The sequence below is a fragment of the Centroberyx gerrardi genome, chromosome 24 (genome assembly GCF_048128805.1).
Source record: "Centroberyx gerrardi isolate f3 chromosome 24, fCenGer3.hap1.cur.20231027, whole genome shotgun sequence".
NCBI classification, from domain to species: domain Eukaryota; kingdom Metazoa; phylum Chordata; class Actinopteri; order Beryciformes; family Berycidae; genus Centroberyx; species Centroberyx gerrardi.
In genome coordinates this window covers 5,074,729-5,093,715 of record NC_136020.1, presented here as the reverse complement: position 1 = coordinate 5,093,715, position 18,987 = coordinate 5,074,729, and the positions used below count along the sequence as shown (strand labels likewise).

At 45.8% G+C, this 18,987-nt stretch overlaps 1 protein-coding gene across 1 annotated transcript; it reads right to left on the bottom strand.

The window, feature by feature from the left end:
* Positions 1 to 119: 119 nt before the first annotated feature.
* mical3b (microtubule associated monooxygenase, calponin and LIM domain containing 3b) lies at positions 120 to 18,066 on the bottom strand. Its single transcript, XM_078282234.1, has 34 exons — positions 17,803 to 18,066; positions 17,502 to 17,709; positions 17,295 to 17,411; positions 17,106 to 17,207; positions 16,769 to 16,924; positions 16,468 to 16,568; positions 15,771 to 16,028; positions 15,532 to 15,647; positions 15,187 to 15,313; positions 14,314 to 14,407; positions 14,018 to 14,165; positions 13,188 to 13,384; positions 12,975 to 13,084; positions 12,839 to 12,898; positions 12,298 to 12,459; positions 11,707 to 11,805; positions 11,271 to 11,357; positions 10,280 to 10,393; positions 9,825 to 10,008; positions 7,179 to 7,291; positions 6,142 to 6,223; positions 5,798 to 5,990; positions 5,425 to 5,660; positions 5,122 to 5,229; positions 3,796 to 4,743; positions 3,599 to 3,693; positions 3,258 to 3,347; positions 2,929 to 2,979; positions 2,543 to 2,788; positions 2,338 to 2,431; positions 2,167 to 2,217; positions 1,537 to 1,636; positions 1,327 to 1,400; positions 120 to 611 (listed from the first exon to the last, which is right to left on the bottom strand). Exons 1-34 carry the CDS (start codon positions 18,064 to 18,066, stop codon positions 427 to 429), a joined length of 5,370 nt encoding a protein of 1,789 aa, XP_078138360.1. The 3' UTR covers positions 120 to 426.
* Positions 18,067 to 18,987: the final 921 nt, after the last annotated feature.

Genomic DNA, 18,987 nt, shown 5'->3' with positions numbered 1-18,987 from the left:
AAGACAACAAATCCTAAAGCCCTTTTGGATAAATAACCAAAGAAACAAAATGAAAATCCTTTATTATACAAGATACAAAGTCAAAGGTATCATTAGAAGGCTTTTTGTCATACAGTACATTGAGTTACAGTGATAAACATCAGTGCATAGCAATCATAATACTCACATTAGTAGGGATAAGCATAAGAGTCGGTTCCAAAGGCCCAGCAAGCAGTAAATTGGGGAAACACCGGATTGAGAAGAGTCAGAAGTTTGGCGTCTATAAATGGGACAACCGTGTTTGGATTAACAGTCTTTAGTTAGATTCACAGAATGGCAAGTGGAGGATGAAACACACATGTAAGGCAAAGTACGGTGAGGCTTAGAGAGGAGAACCCATGTATTCTGGTTATCGCGACAGCACTACAGCTGGGAGCAGCGGGCGGGTCAGGCCCAGTGGAGGCCCAGGCCCCGGGACAGCATGACGGCCTCCAGGTCGCGGTCCTCCTGCCGCTCCTGCACACGCTGCTCCTCCAGCAGGGAAACCAGAGCGTCTCTCTGCTCCACCACCTCCAGCATCTCCTCCAGGATCAGACGCTCCTCCGCCAGCTCCGCCTCCCCCTTCAGGTGGTCTGCAGGCGGTCACAGACAAGAGTGTTACGGTAGTCGTGTTTACATCCGGGCACCTGCCAAGCACTAAATGTCAGTAACAAATGAATAAAAGTCACTGGTTACTTTCTGAGACGATGCATTTGAATGCCTCAGTTATTTACAGTTTTGTTTTTTGCCTGTTCTCAAACTTTGTCCCTGCTGGCCACCATATACTCTAGTTCAAGTTCATTTATTTATCACTTTTATCATAAGTACGTCAAAGGACTTTACAGAGAATGAGCCTAACGATTTCTCCCTGATTGTAAGCCAATCAAATCACAGCAAATCAATGGCTCTGTATGAAACAGGCTCTTGATTGGCTGGCTGCTGCTGCCCTACACAAAGTGGTAGCATCAAAACTTCCGTCTCTAAATATATGAGAAAAAAGTGAAATGTGTGTGTGTGTGTGTGTGTGTGTGTGTGTGGGTAAAGCCTCAAAATGCTCTCTAGTAAATTAAATTCTGCTGCACTTCATGGTGAATTACAAACTTGATCAATTGTACAAGTGAGTGAGCAAGTTTTACATGAACACAAAGCACCTGATTCTATACAGGTGATAGCATTGACAACATGTAGGGTGACATATTTCTATGAAGAATTATGCATATTTTGACCAGTAAAAATCATTATTGGCAGTGAAGTGAGTTTGGGACACTGGTTTCCATGTTGTGGTGTGTGAATGTAAGGCGAGTGTACCATCCACAGCCATCCTCTCTCTCAGCTCCTGCTGGAGGCGACTCTGTCTGTCCTCCAGCTCCAGCTCTCGCGCGCTGACAAGCACAACAGACAGCAGCGTTAATATAAACTCTGAACCCCATCCAAAAAGTATTCATATTGAATGACCCATGGATGTATGACCCCACTCACATCCTGGATTACTTGGAAGGTCAGAGGTCAGATACTCACAATATCATGAGCTCCGATTCGTAGCGCACCAGAGTGTTCTTCTGCTGCACCAGCTGGAACCACTGCTGCATCAGGGCGGGGTTATCCAGTTTACCCAGTCCTGGGGGGAGGGAGGGAGAGAGAGAGGGAGAGAGAGAGAGAGAGAGAGAGAGAGAGAGAGAGAGAGAGAGAGAGAGAGAGAGAGAGAGAGAGAGAGAGAGAGAGAGAGAGAGAGAGAGAGAGAGAGAGAGAGAGAGAGAGAAAGAACATTATAAGTAAACGATGGCCAACTCCCCCCTCCCCAATAAAGAGAGAGAGAGAAAGAAACAGAGAAAGAAAGAAAGAGAGATGCATCAGCAGACTCAACAGCAGCCTGAATTCAGAGCTCAGAACAGCCATAAATTCTCTGTCCAAAAATCATTCTCATAAACAAAAACACAAATACTAAAAGCATCTCAAGTATACTTTTACTTTTAGTTAGTTTTACAAGCAGACAAGATAGTTTTAGTTCAGTTTTAGTTTTTTCACAAAGTCTAGTTTTTCAGTTTACAACAATGTCTTTAAACACCCAGTTTTCATCTTAGTTTTTAGTTTACTATAATAACCTTGGCATGTTGTTATGGGATGGGATGAGTACATATAGTCACCTACCACCCAGGTGAAGGTCCAGCTCTTCATTGTCGTTGGAGTCTCCCCAGTAGTCTTCAAAAGAGTGCAGATGGATAGATAAACATAGGAACACACAAGTCACTAATCATACTGAATTTAGGCTTCCTTCTCCTCTGTGCGTATGTGTGTGTGTGTGTGTGTGTGTGTATATACCTGCTTCCCCTCTCAGGGCTTTCTCCACAACCACGCCCCTCTCTTCAAGTTGTCTCTGCTTCTCCTCCACCTGCTCCAACTGCCTCTGGATGATCTGTTGGACACACACACACACACACACACACACACACACACACACACATTCAGTAATAAGGAACCAAATGTGGCCAAGAAAAGAGTCCTCACAAAAGAGATATACACCCACCTGGGCTCTGTGCAGTCTCTTGAGTTGCTCTTGTTTGGCCTGCTTGCGCGCGGCCCTCTGTACCCGCCGTGTGATTCTGGCATCCAGATCTTCGTCCTCGGCCTCGCGGCCTCGCTGGAACATGGTCTCCATCGTGCTCAGGCTGGAAGGCTCCTTCCCACGAACCAGGACCCCCACTACCTCCGTAGGACACGACGACCCGCCGTCTGAGTCCTTGGAGGGGGGTTTGTCCTTCACCGAGTGCCTCTGCAGGAGCACAAGGACGGCAGTTAACATGTAGCAAACCAAAGCACAGGGTCTTTATGCATTATATCATTCAACTGCAGTCGACTATAAAGTGCAGTAATGACGAACTTAAAGTAATTTGTTCAGTGGGTCCACTCTACCTTAATGGCATATGCTCGTTTAAAAGCCAGAGCATGAGGCACATATGCAGGCTTGGAAAAATAAAGAACAAAAATTATCAAACTAACAGAAAAGACCGGGGTTCAGTGTGTTGTAGAAAATAAAATGTCTAAATGAATACTCAAAAAACTAAACTAAATCACAAAACTAAGATATTAAAACATTAAAAAAAAAAACTTGTTAAAACCTATTCCTATGTGGGAAGTAAAATCTCTTCTAGGATCAGTTGAAAGAAGAAAGACATCCACTGTCTCTACCCTGAAGTAGTGTTTTTCTCTAGTGTGTTTACTGTATCTACCACTAGTTATACCTCCTGTGCCTCCTGGGTCTCGACCTCCTCCTCCTCCTTTATCGTTACCTTCTGAATATCTGAGGCTAGGTCAAACAGTTCCAAACGCAGCTACAAACATCAAAATGGGACAATTAACCAGAGGGTTTCTTCAAAAGAATTTAGCATTAGAATTTGGCATGAAAATGTGACCATTTTCATGCCAAAAGGTTCCAAAAATTAGAAGGACTCTGCATTTTATCCATCATATCAGAGATGGACGACACTGACTGGACCAGATCTGATTTTTAATAAATGGACACTATTGGTCCTATATGGGTCTCAGACTTGTCTTCCTCTGAGGTCAGGGGTGCTGGTCTTACATTGGTTCTGGGGTTGAGCGAGCATCTCTGCAGCACGGTGGAACAGGCCAGCTCCGATTCCTCCGTCCAACTCGGCCGTCCCCTGAACTGGGAATCTAGAAAGAGAAAGAGGACGGATAAAATCTAAATTTCATTATCACTGTGTGGTGGTGGTAGTAGTAGGGGTGGAGGATTGCTGCACTGCTGCATCGCCATACCTGTGGCTCTTCTCGATTTGGTTGCTTCCTTTGTCCCCTTCTGTCTGGGCGTTGTACCCGCCGCCTTGCCTGGTTGGGACGTCCCGCCCCTCTTCTTCCTGTCCTTCTTGTTCCCAGAGAAGACAGCCTTCCAGAGCGCCCTGGCTCCTCCTCCTCCTTCCCCCGCCTCAGTCTGGGAGTCCCGGAGGCCCTTCAGCTGGAGGAAGAGGGATCCGCCTTGCAGTGGGGTGAGGAGGCGATGGGGCGGGTTCAGGTCCGGGGCCAGAGTTCCTTTACTCCTCCCGGGCGGAGGCTCCGTGGTCCCGGTGTCGTCCCTGCCCTCGCCCTCCCTCTTCCTTTCCTTCTCCATCTCGGGCTGCTGGAGGAGCGGCGGCAATTCGGGGTTGACGTCCACAAAGGATTCCCCCGCATCGCCGTAGCACAGGACCTCGCCCAAAGATCCCCTTCCGGCTCCCCGCAGCACCACGGTCGGTTCCACGGGTGCAGGCGCTGGGTCCAGGGTGACGTCGCCATCTACGCTTTCCCTACCTGCTTTGAGCTGTCCGGGTGGAGGCGAGCCCGGAGGAGAGACCTGCACGGCCGAGTCGGACGTGGAGCTGCTGTTCACCCCGACCCCGGAGCTGCTGCTCGCCTCCCCCGCTCGCTCCTTCCTCTCCTTCCTCTCCCGGATCTTCTCCTCCCGCTCCTCCCTGCCGCCGTCCTCGGAGCTGGGCGAGCAGCCGGACGTGGTGGAGAAGGACGAAAAGGCGGAGGAGCTGTCCGGGGTCGGGGCAGCGGAAGTGGGAGTGGAGGTGAAGGAGAAGGAAAGGGCGGAGGGGGTGTTGGCGAAGGGCGGAGACCGCACAGGAGTGATGCTTTGAAGCGTCGAAGGCGTGGAGAAGGTGATGTCAGGGACGCCGGCCGGATCCCGGGTGTGTGTGTCAGGCGTGGTGGAGTCGGGCTCCGGGGCTTCGTCGAGTGTGTGTGTGTTAGTGTTTGAGGAGGAGCTTCTCCCAGCCGATGGGTTGTTCTTAGTAGCGAGAGGAGGATGAGATAACTCCTCTTCTGAAGGAAAAGAGGAGGGGAAAGGTTAGTGAGGAAACAAGAAAGAAAGAAAGAAACAAACAAACAAACAAACAAGGATGTTAACTGTGAGCTTCTAGTAATACAAAACACCAAACTATTACTGTTACTTTGGTGGCTCAACCATCAAGATGAGGGAAAGGAAGCAGGGTTAAATAAAAGACAGCAACTGGATCATGAAATATTTTTTTGTTAAAGTTACTAAAGCACAGAAAATCATGCAAACTGTTAAAAGAAATTACCATAAATCACATGTTTATATGCATGTAGTAGGGTTAGTTTTCTCCCTTGTTTCGACGCTACCTGTCTCCTCCTCTAGTAGGAGCCACAGGCCTGAATGGCGCTCCATCTCCCAAGGGCTATACTCCCCTTCTACCAATAGAGAGAGACATACACCACAACACACACACACACACACACACACATCACCACAATGCACACTGCACTACATGCACACAAGACAAGGAAACTGCACAGATATGGACAGAAAGGTTTGTGGTAGAGAGGAGAGGATTCAATTTACAGAAAGATGAGGAATTGCAAGCTGGAAAATACAAGTAAGCGTACCGTCACTAGACTCCAAGTCATTCCCTCCTTCTTCTTCTTCATCTTCATCAACCTCTCCATCCTCCTCCTCTTCTTCTTCTTCCTCCTCCTCCTCCTCTTCTTCGTCCTCCTCCTCTCCTCTCAGGCGGGTATGGAGCTCCAGCGCCTGCCTCCAGGAGGCTTTGGCCCGGTCAGAGGTCACACGCCGCCGGCCCTCCTTCTCCCTCTCCTTCTCCTCCTCCATCTCCGACTCGGAGCTGCGGGAAAACAGAGGCGTTTACTGTTTCGAGAACAACCGAAGGAGAAGAAGGGCGTGGGTGGGGGGGTGGGTTGAACAAAGAAAGAAAGAAGCATACAGAGAAGAGAGAAGAAGCGGGGCAAAGAGCATCCTGACCTGGATCCCTCGGCGGTTTTCTCCAGCAGACTGAGGTTGTACTTGGCCAGCGTCTCCTCGGGGATTTCCTCCGGCTCCTCCGGCAGCTCCGCGTTCCCCGGAGTCGGGCGGTAGTTCTCCAGCTCGATGCGCTCCGGCGTGCCCCCCCGTGCCCTCTTGGCGAGCGCCGCCTCCCGCTCCATCAGCGAAGCCACTGGGAACATACATACACACAGGCACACGCGCACAAACACACACAGGCACACAGACACACTAAAGCCCAGATTGATTCCTGTTTAAAGGACCCCATGCCAGTGTGTACATGCATTGTGAGGAGAAGTGGGCTGAGCCGGCGGCAGGCTCACCTGATGTTCGGCGATCTGATGGAGCGGGTACGGGGGTTTGGGTGTCAGTGGACGTAGCTGCAGGCACTGAACCCAGCGACCCCTTCACAGAATCACACACACACACACACACACACACACACGTATTAAGTGTATATCCCAGATTCAAATCTCTATGACTTCCCAAAATTGGATTATTGCATATTTTCTTTCTTTTTTTAATCTTATTTTTAAGGTCAAGTTTGATTATTTATATAGCCCTTTATCACAAGCATGTCTCAAATGACTGTACAGAGAATGAGCCTAACTAGATCTTACATCTTATATCTTGTTTTTATTTTATTTTATCCCTAGTATTTATTTTGGTTTTTATTTTACGGTTGTCCGAGTATTGATTTGAATGTTGCTCTTCTCCTCTTAATTTAATTCCTGTTTCACACTGTTCCATTGCTTTTTTCATTTTCATTCATTTTGAGTATTCTGCTTTTATTCTAACTGCCAAAAGCACTTTGTAAACTCTGTTTTTAAAGGTGCTATATCAATAAAGTTATTATTATATTTAAGTAAGCAGTCAAGATTGAGTGGGAAGTATATGGATGCTACCAACAGTCTACTTATCATGTGTTGAAATGTATGGCTGAGGTATGTTTATATTACCCCACAATTGTTACTATTCTATTTTATTGCTTTCAATATTGTATTTCATTGTTTTTATTGCTTTTCTTTTATTATTTCTACTATTTTGCATTGCTTATTTTTATATTCTAGTGGCATGCGTATATTCAATTTCCTTTTCCCTGTTGAATCGTATTACTTTTGCTGCTGCACCAACCTAATTTCCCAAGTTTCAGCTTATCTTTTCTTTTTTATTCTATTTTTCAGCCCATATTCTATTTTTCTTTCTCCCTGCTGTGTCCTATAACTTTTGCTTCTGTAACCAACCCAATGTCCCTGCAAGGATCAATGAAGTTTCATCTTATACCAAGTTATGGTTATACATAACACAAGCATATATAAACCTGTATTTTGACCCCCCAGAAAAAAAACGTGTTTCTTACTATTGAGGTCCGATGAGAAACGGTTCGGTCAGACGAGATGCTGAGCGCCGGTCTCTTCCTCTGGGTCGGACCGCTGAGCCGCAGGTCGTAGTGCTGCAGGCAGTAAAACCTCCCTGCAAGACAACAACCGATGCTTTAGAGCCTCACTGCAAATGCACAACATCAGCCCAAGTCTACATGAGTCTACAACAACCTGAGTATGGGTTGAATCCAGTTAGTTTCCTCAATAAAGAGAAAAAAGCTGAAGCTGAGAGCTGGGAGGAGGAAAAGAAGATGAATATAGCTTACAGTCTGATGCCTCCATGAGGGAGAGAGTTGCTGTATAAGAGTACAGGTAAACAGAGATCCCAGGTCAGTTTAGAAGTAGTAGCGAGGCCATTCAGCGGGCCTTGTATAAATACCCAACATGCAAACATGTTCTCCCGCCTCAGGTTCAAACTCCTGTCATGTGACAGCTCACTTCTGACTGGCTTCTGAGTTTGAATAAAACTTCAATATCATCCAGGAGAGGCCCAAACAAAACCTCTCATTTGTATTGGTGCCTCCCTCCAGCCCTCGACTGGAGGGAGGGATGCAAAACAGCGCGTCCCTCAAAGACACAATATGGCCTTTGTGGCTGATGCACGCAAACACAGGCGCTCACACACACAAATAAAATCAGAGATAAACAACCGCAGAAATGTACAAGGCTCTCCAGCGAGGCCCGGGGCACTAACGGTGAAGGGACTGGATTGTATTTGATTTAGTGTTGCCATTCTATGTGTTAACTAAGGCCTCTTTCAGTATGAGATTCAACACAACAAATCGCACACACACACACGCGCGCGCACGTACTAGTCAGATGACAGCATGCAGGCGTTTGGAGCGATCATACGGCCACGGACTTGTGGGCAGCAACCAATGATCAGTGTAAAATCAGTGTGATAGAGTGATTTGACATTATCTGACCAGATAATGTCAAATGTGTGGTCTCTTTCACTTCAGCTCTTGTTATCTAGATAGTTCTGATTGTTCACCTTTAGTTAAGCAGGTGACTACCATTCAGATTAAAGAGCCCTGGCCAAGAAAGCAACATCATACTAATCATAAAAGCTGCAGACAAACAACATACAACAATGTACATACATAAAAAAAATAAGCAGGATTACGATCAATTTACTGATATATTGGATATAAGTAGCTTTTTGGATAATAAAAGTGAAAGGGAATTGGCCCTAATCTTTCTGTCTACAATACTGTAGAAGGAAACACTTCTTTGCCTACTACACATTTACCTTTCATATGATTATGATTACATTTTTACATTTTTGCATGTTGTTTGTCTACAACTTGAAACTGAAATTGCATTGAATGCCATGGTAAAAAAAAAAACAACTTTGCCATTTATATTTTTTGTTTATATTTTGACCAGAGTTCCTTCTTTGCCATAGGCCTCAGAAGTCATATCGTCATTTCGCTCACGTTTGTTAGCATTTTTGAGGCTTCTGGATCAAAATAAGACAAAGAGTCTAACAGCCCCGCGACATAGAATATTGTGGCGTTCCTAATCAAACTGGTGTCCCGACTGAGAGTCTGCAATCTAACTCCCTGCAGAAACACTTTCACCCACGTGACCAACAATGGTGAACAGAGCAACCGACCGACCGACAATGTGATCCAGAGCCAGTGCTGTCCTGGGCTAAAAGTAGATGGAGAGATGGATAGGGTTTTTCTAATTCTCTTACAAAACAATATGGCATTTGTACATTTGTTTGTATATGAAAAAAATAGCTTTTATAACCATTCAAAAAGCAATTTGCTTTTTAAAACGGCTGAGTGGTTAGCCACCAGTCGTACAATCACAACATCACACACACGGCTGTTTTTCAAGCTACCGTCCACGCTCGCAAAACTTAAATACTTTTGTTGTCATCTTTGAGAAAAGACGACAGATTGGCCAGAAAAATAGACATGTTCTTAGCCTACACTATGCTAACCTATCTGAATAGCCGGTCACGGAACCTCTAGCTGTGATGTATATAACATCCGCAGAAGTGTTAGCTTGCTGTTAACAACATAATTGCTTCCACTCGAAAGCGGCATCTGAATTCAGTGCAATTTGAATTCAGAAGAAATTGGAGGAACTTACCAACTACCACTGAAATCTTTCTCTAATTTCACTATAATTAGTACATAATTTCATGGTTCTTTCCAGGAAACTTATTAAGAAATGAACAGTTCCTTTCTAGGAAATTGCAGACCCGTAAAGTAAAGCGTTACCAAATATCCAAGTATCAGCAAAGTAGCAATACTTCTACTTAAGTAGAAGTAGAACTCAATTACAGCAACATGAGCAAATGTAATTGGTTACTTCCAGCCTTGCTTAATCGCAGACTGTGACAGGGACGATTATGTGAAACACCATTCATTTTCTCCATAGAGAAATGTCCTTTGATCCGAAGTCCATAGGGACACGGTTGGTGCTCTACATTACATCAGACTTCCAAGGCCTATTCAAGTTCTTTGGCTCTGCCCTTTGAGGTTTAACCCCCCTCCAATAAGATTATTTCTGCCCATGAGAAATGTCTGAATGACTAGAACTCCAAACTGCTGCAAAGTGTCTCTCCTCACACCTCACAGGCCCTCTGCCCTGCCGGCTGGGCTCACCGTTTATCCCGTCGTAGGCGTAGGAAGCCGGGCGGAGGGTGCTGCAGCAGTAGTCGCACTGGAAGCAGCTGCGGTGGAAGAACAGGCCCTCGGCACTGAGCCTCTCCATCACGTATACGCGCTTGCTGCAGAAGAAACATACATCGCTGGCACCGACCGAGCCTGTAAACATCGACCGCACGGCCTAGGCATGCAGACAGACAGGCAACAGAGAAAGAAGAGAGGAAAATAGAGAGAGAATCAATGGAGAGATTGGTGAGATATCATAGGCCGTAATCTTGTGTTGCTGTCATGTTAGGGTTTAATCTTGCAGAAGTGAGTATGAGTGTGATTGATACTGTTAGTTCCAGGTTAGTTATTATCGGAGTTCCCTTGCAATGCAGTCAATACCCTATGTAAGACAAGTATGTAGAGTGGCGTCAATGTCAGGAAGGTGAGGGGTGAATCCAACAGACCCTTACCGATTCCCTCCTGTCAGGAGTGGGCTTAGCTTCCTCCTGACTTTGAAGCTGATTGACTATTTGCTCAGCCAAAGAGCTTACTCCCCCACTGTACATCTGAATGAACTTCTATCAAAGGCACCAAAGGAAACAGAGAAGACAGACAAGACACACCGACAGACAGACAAACAGGTGGTGAAGACATAATAACAGACAGCAACCAAACAAACATTAATACTGTCTCCTACAATATACACAGTTCTAGAAAGATATGGACAAATGCACAGAACAAGGTAACATACACATACAAGGTAAGAAAGCCACAGAGACAACTGCTGACACTGCTCAGTTGGCTGTTTATAGGCTCGGGGTGCAAATAAATCAAACATTATACCTTCATATTAATATATTTCATTTTTTTCTAAACTCAAAAAGGCAATACAGTACACAGCAATTCAAACTGTCAATAGAAACTATTCACTGGCCTTCTGTAGCGATGATTTACTGTTAAGAGACACTTTCAGCTGCCATCACATGCCACATGCCCTGAAGTGTTACAGAAATATACGCTGAAAAAAATCACCCAAGAAGCACCAGTCTCCTCTGTGACGGCAGCACATGTAACCCTTGCTGATAGTATACTATGATATTTAACATCAAAGCCTTGGAACAGGGCCTGACCCCCAGGCACTCTGTACGCTCTTCTTAAAGAACCATGGTCCACTGCTAAAGAAAGCAAGGAAGGACTCAAAATGTGTTCAAGTGAGGTTAACTTTGAGAATGAAGAGTTTATTGAAATGATGGATTCCCAGTGATCATTCTTTCCATCTGATACCAGGCAAAAAAACAACATAAACAAAACATCCAACATTCATCTATCTAAGGGCAAAACTATCAGAGAGGACACATTGGATCTAGGATTCTTCTGGGAGTCTATGGAACAGTTACTAGAACGTACCACTGGTTTACACATACAGCACTAACCCAGTCCTGTGGGTTTGCATACCTGCTCCCCCCTACTAGGGAGAGTGTGGGACTTGATCTTCTCTCTGAAACGAAAGCTCATCTGCTCCTGTTGCTGGGTACGCTTTTTCTAAGGGAAAGTCCCCGGAGGGAGGTCAGAGACAGCATTGTGTGGATATGGAAGGCAAAAAACCACTGAAACATCACAATTGGGTTAGACCGCTATGTCGGTTTGCCTGAGGGGAACTCTGAATGCTCGTAATGTTTTACTTTTATGGCATGAAAATTGACAAATTTAAAGATAGTTGCACATATTGACTCGGCAATCCGGAAATATTGATACCAGCCTTCAAAAATCGGTTGAAGCCTGGAGGGAACTAACTGCTAAGGACTCAAACACCACATTGTGGAAGCGAAGGAGGATGCAGCTATTTTTAATGGTCTATTGAACGTTAAGGCAGGGAGGCTACGGTGTTTACCGGTCTCCATGAGGAGGCCTGGTCGGGAATCTCCAGAACTGGCTGGGCCTGCGGCTCTGCACATGCTGAGGGGGTAGGAAGGTTGGTGAACGAGTCCCCCTGGTGGTCAACATAGGGTCCCAGAGTGATCACATCTGCTTCCACATTGGGTGATACCTTAAGGCTTTTACTGCTCAGAGCTTTGCACTCGAGAGACAACTGCACCTGAGCTAAGGACTATTATTGATCCAAAGGTGGTTAACCCTAATAACCTGATACCAATTACCAATGAAGCAAGACTAACCCTGTCCACCACTGCATCCAATCAGAGTGTGTGTCCTAATGCTAAGCTGGCATTAACATTACGACCTATCCTGCCACCCAACAACCTTCACATACACAACTGCAGGAAGGATCCAGAGCTGTTAGTGACTGTACTAGTGAAAGCGAATTGACTATGGCAGTCATTGTGTTCACATTCTGAAATGTGATAGACTTTAGTCCCTGACATCCTTTGATAATATTACACACTCCCCTCAAAATAATGGCAATAGCAAACTATGATTGCGCAAAAGGACGACACTTTGCACACAGTCACACTTGACATCTCACCTGTCTGCGTAATGCTGCTGCAGCTGAAGACGAGGGGCTTTGGCAGGATGAAGAGCTCTCATCTAACTTTGCCTGGAGCTGATTGGCCATCAGACGCACTCTGGAGCGACTGGATCCGCCCACAAATCCCTCCTCAAAGGCCTGGCTTTCATTGGTATCCTCCTGCTGGAAAAGTAAGTTTGTAAGATTTTTAGAGAAAACGAGGTATATTGGGGTATATTTACTGAGATAAAAAGTCTACACAAAAGAAAACCTACCAAACCCATCACAAAAAATGATTATAATGGGTTTCAATGGAGAGTTTTAGTGTCTCATGATGGTCTAAATGCTGTTTCAAAGGCTTTCCCACCTTGCAAGAATAAAATTCTGGGGGAATACTTATAATGTTTTGGATTCTTTTTGGTAGGAAAATGGTCAACCATAAATGTCAATGTCTGCTATCAGCAGCTTCAATCCAAAAATATCAGCATCAGCCTTCAAAGCCTATGTTGGTGTAACTTTAGTTCCAAACCTAACCCTAGCCCTAAACACTTGTACTCACCTCCTGCTCATCTTGGCACGGTCGACTAGTCTTCCTCCTTTTACCCAATGCATCTTTCTGCTCCTACAGTTGGGAGATAGAGTTGAGCATATCAGAAACACATATTCATGTTGATAAAAATACAGAAACACCCCACCGTGGGTACCTTGGGGTTACGTTTGCGGGACGGACTGTGGCCCAGCCTGCTGAGGAGGGAGGCAGGGGTGATCAGAGCTGATCTCACATCTGCAGCCTGAGACAGAGACCCTGGATGTAGGACAAAGAGACGTCAGAGATGTCAGAAATATTATCTTCATGTTTAATCTAATAGCTGGAAGAACCGCCTATTGATTCTGCTTCAGCGTCTCACCACTAGATGGCAGAGTGTCTTTGAGGAGCTGGTAGAACTGGCTGAGGTACATGACCATGGAGAGAGAGTCCGGTTCGCCCACAGACGACATTTCCTCCACCGTCATTAAAGGAGAAATCCCAAACTCGCACTCCGCCACGTCAAACCCCAGCCGGGTATTCTCCTCCACCTCCGCCTCATCGAGGGAATCAAAGTCACTTTGGGGGGAGAGGCAGTAATCACATAGGGATCTTTGATTGACTAGATTCATTCCCCAACCCTAACCTTAACGGACAAATCCACTTTCTGGGCCCACTTTGTTGTTTTGTGGTATATTTTAACTCCTGGAATGCACTGAACATTGCAGATTGATAACAGTGTAAGAGGGTCTGAGGGTAAATTTTTACTTTAACCCTCACCATTACATGCCCAACCTTTACTCTTATGAATAAGAGGAGAGACATACACACATCCCAATCAATTTTTTTAGCAGGTGCTGGATTGTAGTAGCTTACAAGGAATCATGAAAAAGGAAAATGCCACACACGTCCAATGCTCCTACATATTCATTCAACTATTGTACAACGTTTCGACCCGGCATCTTCATCAGGTATCTGACAAATGCTTGACGATAACCTTAACTCTTAGCCGAACATAAAGCTAATCCTAATTCTAACATTAACCCTAAACCCAAGCAGTAACCCTAAATTAACCCTTTGTAGAACTAAGGAGCAGCAAAATGTTCTCACTTTGGAGGATCTTCCTCATCTTTCAATACCTTTGAGGACATTGGTCCTTAAGAAAAGAAGTACAAGAACACACACACACACAACATTTCTGAGGTGTTTTACATGAGATCGGGCCGGTAGTGGTGGATAAGGGCACACAGAGCAAGGCCACTCTTCCAAGAAGTCGTTAGGTCACTAACAGCAACCACACGGTATCCCTGTGTCTGCTCCTGGCACCACTTCAACAGCTTATTGGAGCGAGAGAAGGACTCTGGTGGAGAGAACAAAGCAGGATACGGATCACACCAGTCTGTCCAATCAGATTAGTGGTGCCAGTCACAAAATGGTCGAATCCAGGAGCCGATGGATGGAGAAGCTGCACATTACCACATTGGAGAAGCTTCACCGTCAGGACTCACCCTGTCTGAGTAGTCTGGGTGATGGCAAGCGGATCACAGCTCCTAAGTCCACATCCAATCCTGTCCCCTCTCCTGTGTCAACCAGATGCCTCGCCTACAGAGACACACCCCATCCATCCATCAGTCCACTCAACAACATGTTAACACAGACAGGGTATAAATATGTTTTTGGGAGATTGTCAACTCATCTGTTGATAAGTGATACAAACATAGACACCAAAATCATCCACATGTCCATAATAGCTTATTGGCTCCAGTGCTCCATGCTAACATTTTAGCATACATTGTGTGTTGAGTGATAGCAAAGCCTCCTTGGTGATAGTAGGCTCCATGCTAACACTTTAGCATTGACCCACATTATGTTGAGTGATAGTAGGTTCCATGCTAACACTTTAGCATACCCTATGCTGACTGATAGTAGGCCACTAGCATTATCCAAAGAAAGACTTAGAATCTTTTAGTAATAAAGTTATTAGTGTTTTTTTAATTATATGGCCTGTTACTCCTAAGTTTTAAAAATGAAACATAGAAGACTTTAGAATATACTATGTTGAGTGTTAGGTCACTAGCATTATGTCAAAAGTGTGAAAATGAGAACTTCTAGCAGCTCTAAAGCTAAATGGTAAGTAAAACTAACAACTTTGTTTTACTAAAATGTCAGTCTTCTTATTATGAATAATGCTAGTGTCCTACTATCACTCAACATAGTGTATGCTAAAGTGTTAGCATGGAGCACCAGTGATCTACCAGGGACACATGGATGCTCTCATCACTTTGACCAACAGGCAAATCTCCCAAAAACCTGATGTATTCCTTTAACTTTGTGTTGAGTGCTGTGTGTGTGTGTGTGTGTGTGTGTGTGTGTGTGTAAACCTGAGCTGGAGTGATGAGCAGGGGGTTGATGTTGGGGTAGCGAGTGGCTGGATCCACAGAGTACAGACAGATGTTCTTATTAATGTTCTCTGGAGTGGTTTGAGGAAGGAGACGATACAGACTCTCCCTGGAAGACAGAGGAAACAAAGAGGTAGAGGGAGGCAGAAGAGGCAGAGCAGGAGAAGTGGTGGCAGAGGACAGAGAAGGATTACCTAGTGAGTAACTAAGGAAAAGGATAATGTGATTTACGGACCTTGTTGTCTCTGTGTGTGACCGTGGCAGGTGGGTCAGGGACAATGTGTATACGTGTGTGTGTGTGTGTGTGTGTGTGTGTGTGTGTGTCACCTCTCAGCCAGTACATCCAGTGGTGCGCTGCCTTGTGCCCAGCTGCGAATCATCCAGGCGGAGTCCAGAGCTGCCAAGAAGCCTCGTGCTATACCAGTCCCCATAGGCCAAAACGGCTGCAATGACACACACACACAAACATACATCACAGAGAATAGCAACACCAACTTTGCATCCATCTATTCCTCCCCATCATCTGCCCCTCCCCCCTCTCTTTCTTCCCTCCTTTCCCTCCTTACCTCCAGCAGGCTGTCTCCCACCAGGGTGACCAGCAGCTGGTATCCTTGTCGCTGGCGAACCAGGGCAGCGTTCTCGGAGGCGTACATACAGGTAAAGTCGAACATCGCCACGTCCGGCAGCCCGTAATGGTTCATGGCGAAGTCCAGAGACGGCAGCTGGTGATTGGTGGAGAAGTCCGCAGCCTCACGGGCGTACGCCTGCAGTGCATTCTGGTCCACGTTCCCCCGTGAGAGAAGCAGCTCCGTGTCTGCGTAATCCTGATGGTTGCGGTGAATAATATGCAGGGTGACAAGTTAAATTTAAGACTTTTTAAGACTTTATGCCAATTCAGATCAAATTTAAGATAAATTTCACGCCCCAAAATAAGTCAGAATAGTAGAAGAAGCGCTATCATAGTGTATGTCTGCACAACCAGGGACGTTTCTCACTAGGAAAGTAGTGCATTGAGAAAAAGCAACATTTTTAAGATGTCTGAAACTGTATTCAATACTCAAATGCAACAATTGACCATACTGAAGACCCTTTAAGGCCTTGGATTTTAGTTAATTCAATTTACAACATTTTAAGACTTTTTATGGACCTGCAGACACCCTGTTATGTATCGTACAACCGTAAAGAATATTAAAAAGGCAATATAATCATAGTCAGTCTGTGCAATTGTAACTCTACATCCAGGTGCCGGTGTTGTATTGTTACCTGTAGAATGACTCCCTTCTCCAGCAGACTATGCTTCTTTGCTGTCATTACAAAGTAGTGAGTGTCATCCTTGTAGTAGACTATATTCTCCAAGTCAATCCCTTGAAGAGACAGGAGATATGAGGGGAATATGAGGGTTATGCATTGTTGCGGCGTACTTTCACAATTGTTGCACTTTCTGTATGACTAACAATACTTATGGACTTGGAACACAATCAGTCCTTTGAAGTACATTTATTTTAGTTGCTGCACTAATGAGTCGATGATTTTTTAAAGAAGTGCACTCATCAAAAGTCCTGACCGGTGTCTTGGCGTAGCTCCTGGAAAAACCTCTGGTTGAAGATGAAGGCCACTCCGCTGATCTCCTCTACCTTGGCCTCAGCCGTGGTGTTCCTGTTTTTGAAGTTAGCTGTGATGGCGATGGCCAGCTTCCCTCTGAACTCCTTGCGTCTGAACCCTTATTGGAGCAACAAAGGGGAGACATCAGGAAGCTTAGATCTTGTTGTAAGCCACATGTGCACCAACAATGGTGTGAGCATGTGATGTGCAACTTAACCCACTGAGCCTCCAAGACGCTCCAGGAGGCCTTGTTTAACCCTATCAGGGCTCAAGATACATCAAGTGCTGTGGTAGCGTACCTGGTAGAGTGTTCCGTCGTCCATCAGCTCCAATAATAACATCAAACTCCAGCTGGTTGACAGGATGGGACTTGGGATGCACCTCCATCCTCCACCCCACCTCTGAGACAGGCAGACATATGCAGATAGATCATTCTATAACATAATCAGAAACATCAGCTCCCTCATTCAGTGAATAACTGAACTTACTTTGGCCCTTCTGGTCTTCAGGTGGCTCCACCAGTTTCTTGAACTCCACATTGACATGAACCTCCACCCCTAACAACAGAGCCACCTTCAAAAGCACCAACTGTAGCTGGCGGATACCTGCAGAGAACAATGGAGAGGAAGGAGATATGACGGGGAGAAAGACAGGAGAAACTGTATAGGAACTGTTGTACACTTTGGACCGCTCACTGATATGGTCGATGGATCCGGCGCAGAATTTGCCGTAGAACTTCTTCGCCCCAAGGCTCCGGAGGTCATGGATGGTGAAGGGCCAGAGGTGGAGCACGTTGTTCCTGGAGAAGGCATCCCTCTTCTCCAGCAGCACCACCCGCGCTCCCATGAAGCCCAGCTCCACCGCCATCCTCAGACCACAGGGCCCGGCCCCGATGATCACACACTGAGATCAGAGAGAGGACAGCGCTGAGGTGTCTGACACAGGCTCCGACATTTATATACCAAGCTCCACACATCAGCAGGGAGGGGAACTTACTGTAGTGCTGGCACAGGCACGGCCCTTCATATACTCCTGATGTGCAGCCCTCTTGTCCAGTTTGGCCCACAGACCGTTGGCCTTCCAGTAGTTGAGGCGTTCTTTGATTGTGTGGTACAGAGGCCGCTCAGTGGGTGTTGGTGCGAGCTGGAGGTGTTCACACAGCTGGCTGAAGGCACGCAGCGTGGCCCTGCAGGTTGACGCCTGCATAAAGTCATCGAACAGTTCTTGGGCTTGGCATTCTGGGTAGGCCTCATCTCCCATGGCAATCCCAGAGGCAGGGCACCCCGGGCAGGGCGTCTCCTGCTGATGATGTCACTTACTGACTCCAGCTCGGCTTCTGCCGTCTCTGATAGGTCAGCTGGAAGGGACAGAGACATTATACAACCGATACTACATCTAGCCCAAGATAATCCTGTCTTTTGATGTGGTGTGAAGCAAGATTCAAATATATATTGTATTGAAACCACACTGAAGTTTTCTCCCAGCGTGAATATCTGGATATCACTCCGTGCCCAACCAGGATGGAGGTAAGACTCCCTACTGGATAAAGCTGACCTCCTGCTGGCCAAAGGGTTTAATGGTACATGTAGTCTTAAAGCTGCAGTAGGCAAGATTTTTATGTAAAAATGCACCTGTGTTATCAAGAAACCCTGTAGATTCTCCCTGTTTGCCCAAATTAAATTCTGGTGTCAGGTCACTGGCAGGAAATCTTCCCTGCTTACAGGAAGTGACAAATTGAAACCTAAGAGTGAAATACAAACTGTCACCTAAACCTAAACAGCAGTGAGCAGCACTCTGTCTAGAGAAAGCTGGACTCACCAACAACATCTTTTTCCTCTCGTCCCTTTGGTATCCATTGGTATAAAGCATGGTAAACATGAGCAAAATATTTCAGCCAGTTACCTCTTGCTGCCATTTGGAACCTCCGTTGTGTGAAGCTGACCACTGTAGCTTACTTTTATAACAATTAGTTTTATAACAATTTTGCTATTTTCAAGTTACATTACCAAATTGTAGCCTAATCATATTTATTTGAGTGACACTGTATGTGTGGATGGCAGGGCCAGTGGGGGGTAGAACAATAGAGCGAGAGTGAATGAGTGTGTGTGCGTGCGTGTGTGTTTGAATACAACCGAGACGGAGCACAATGACCCTCACACATTACAGATCCATCCGCACCAA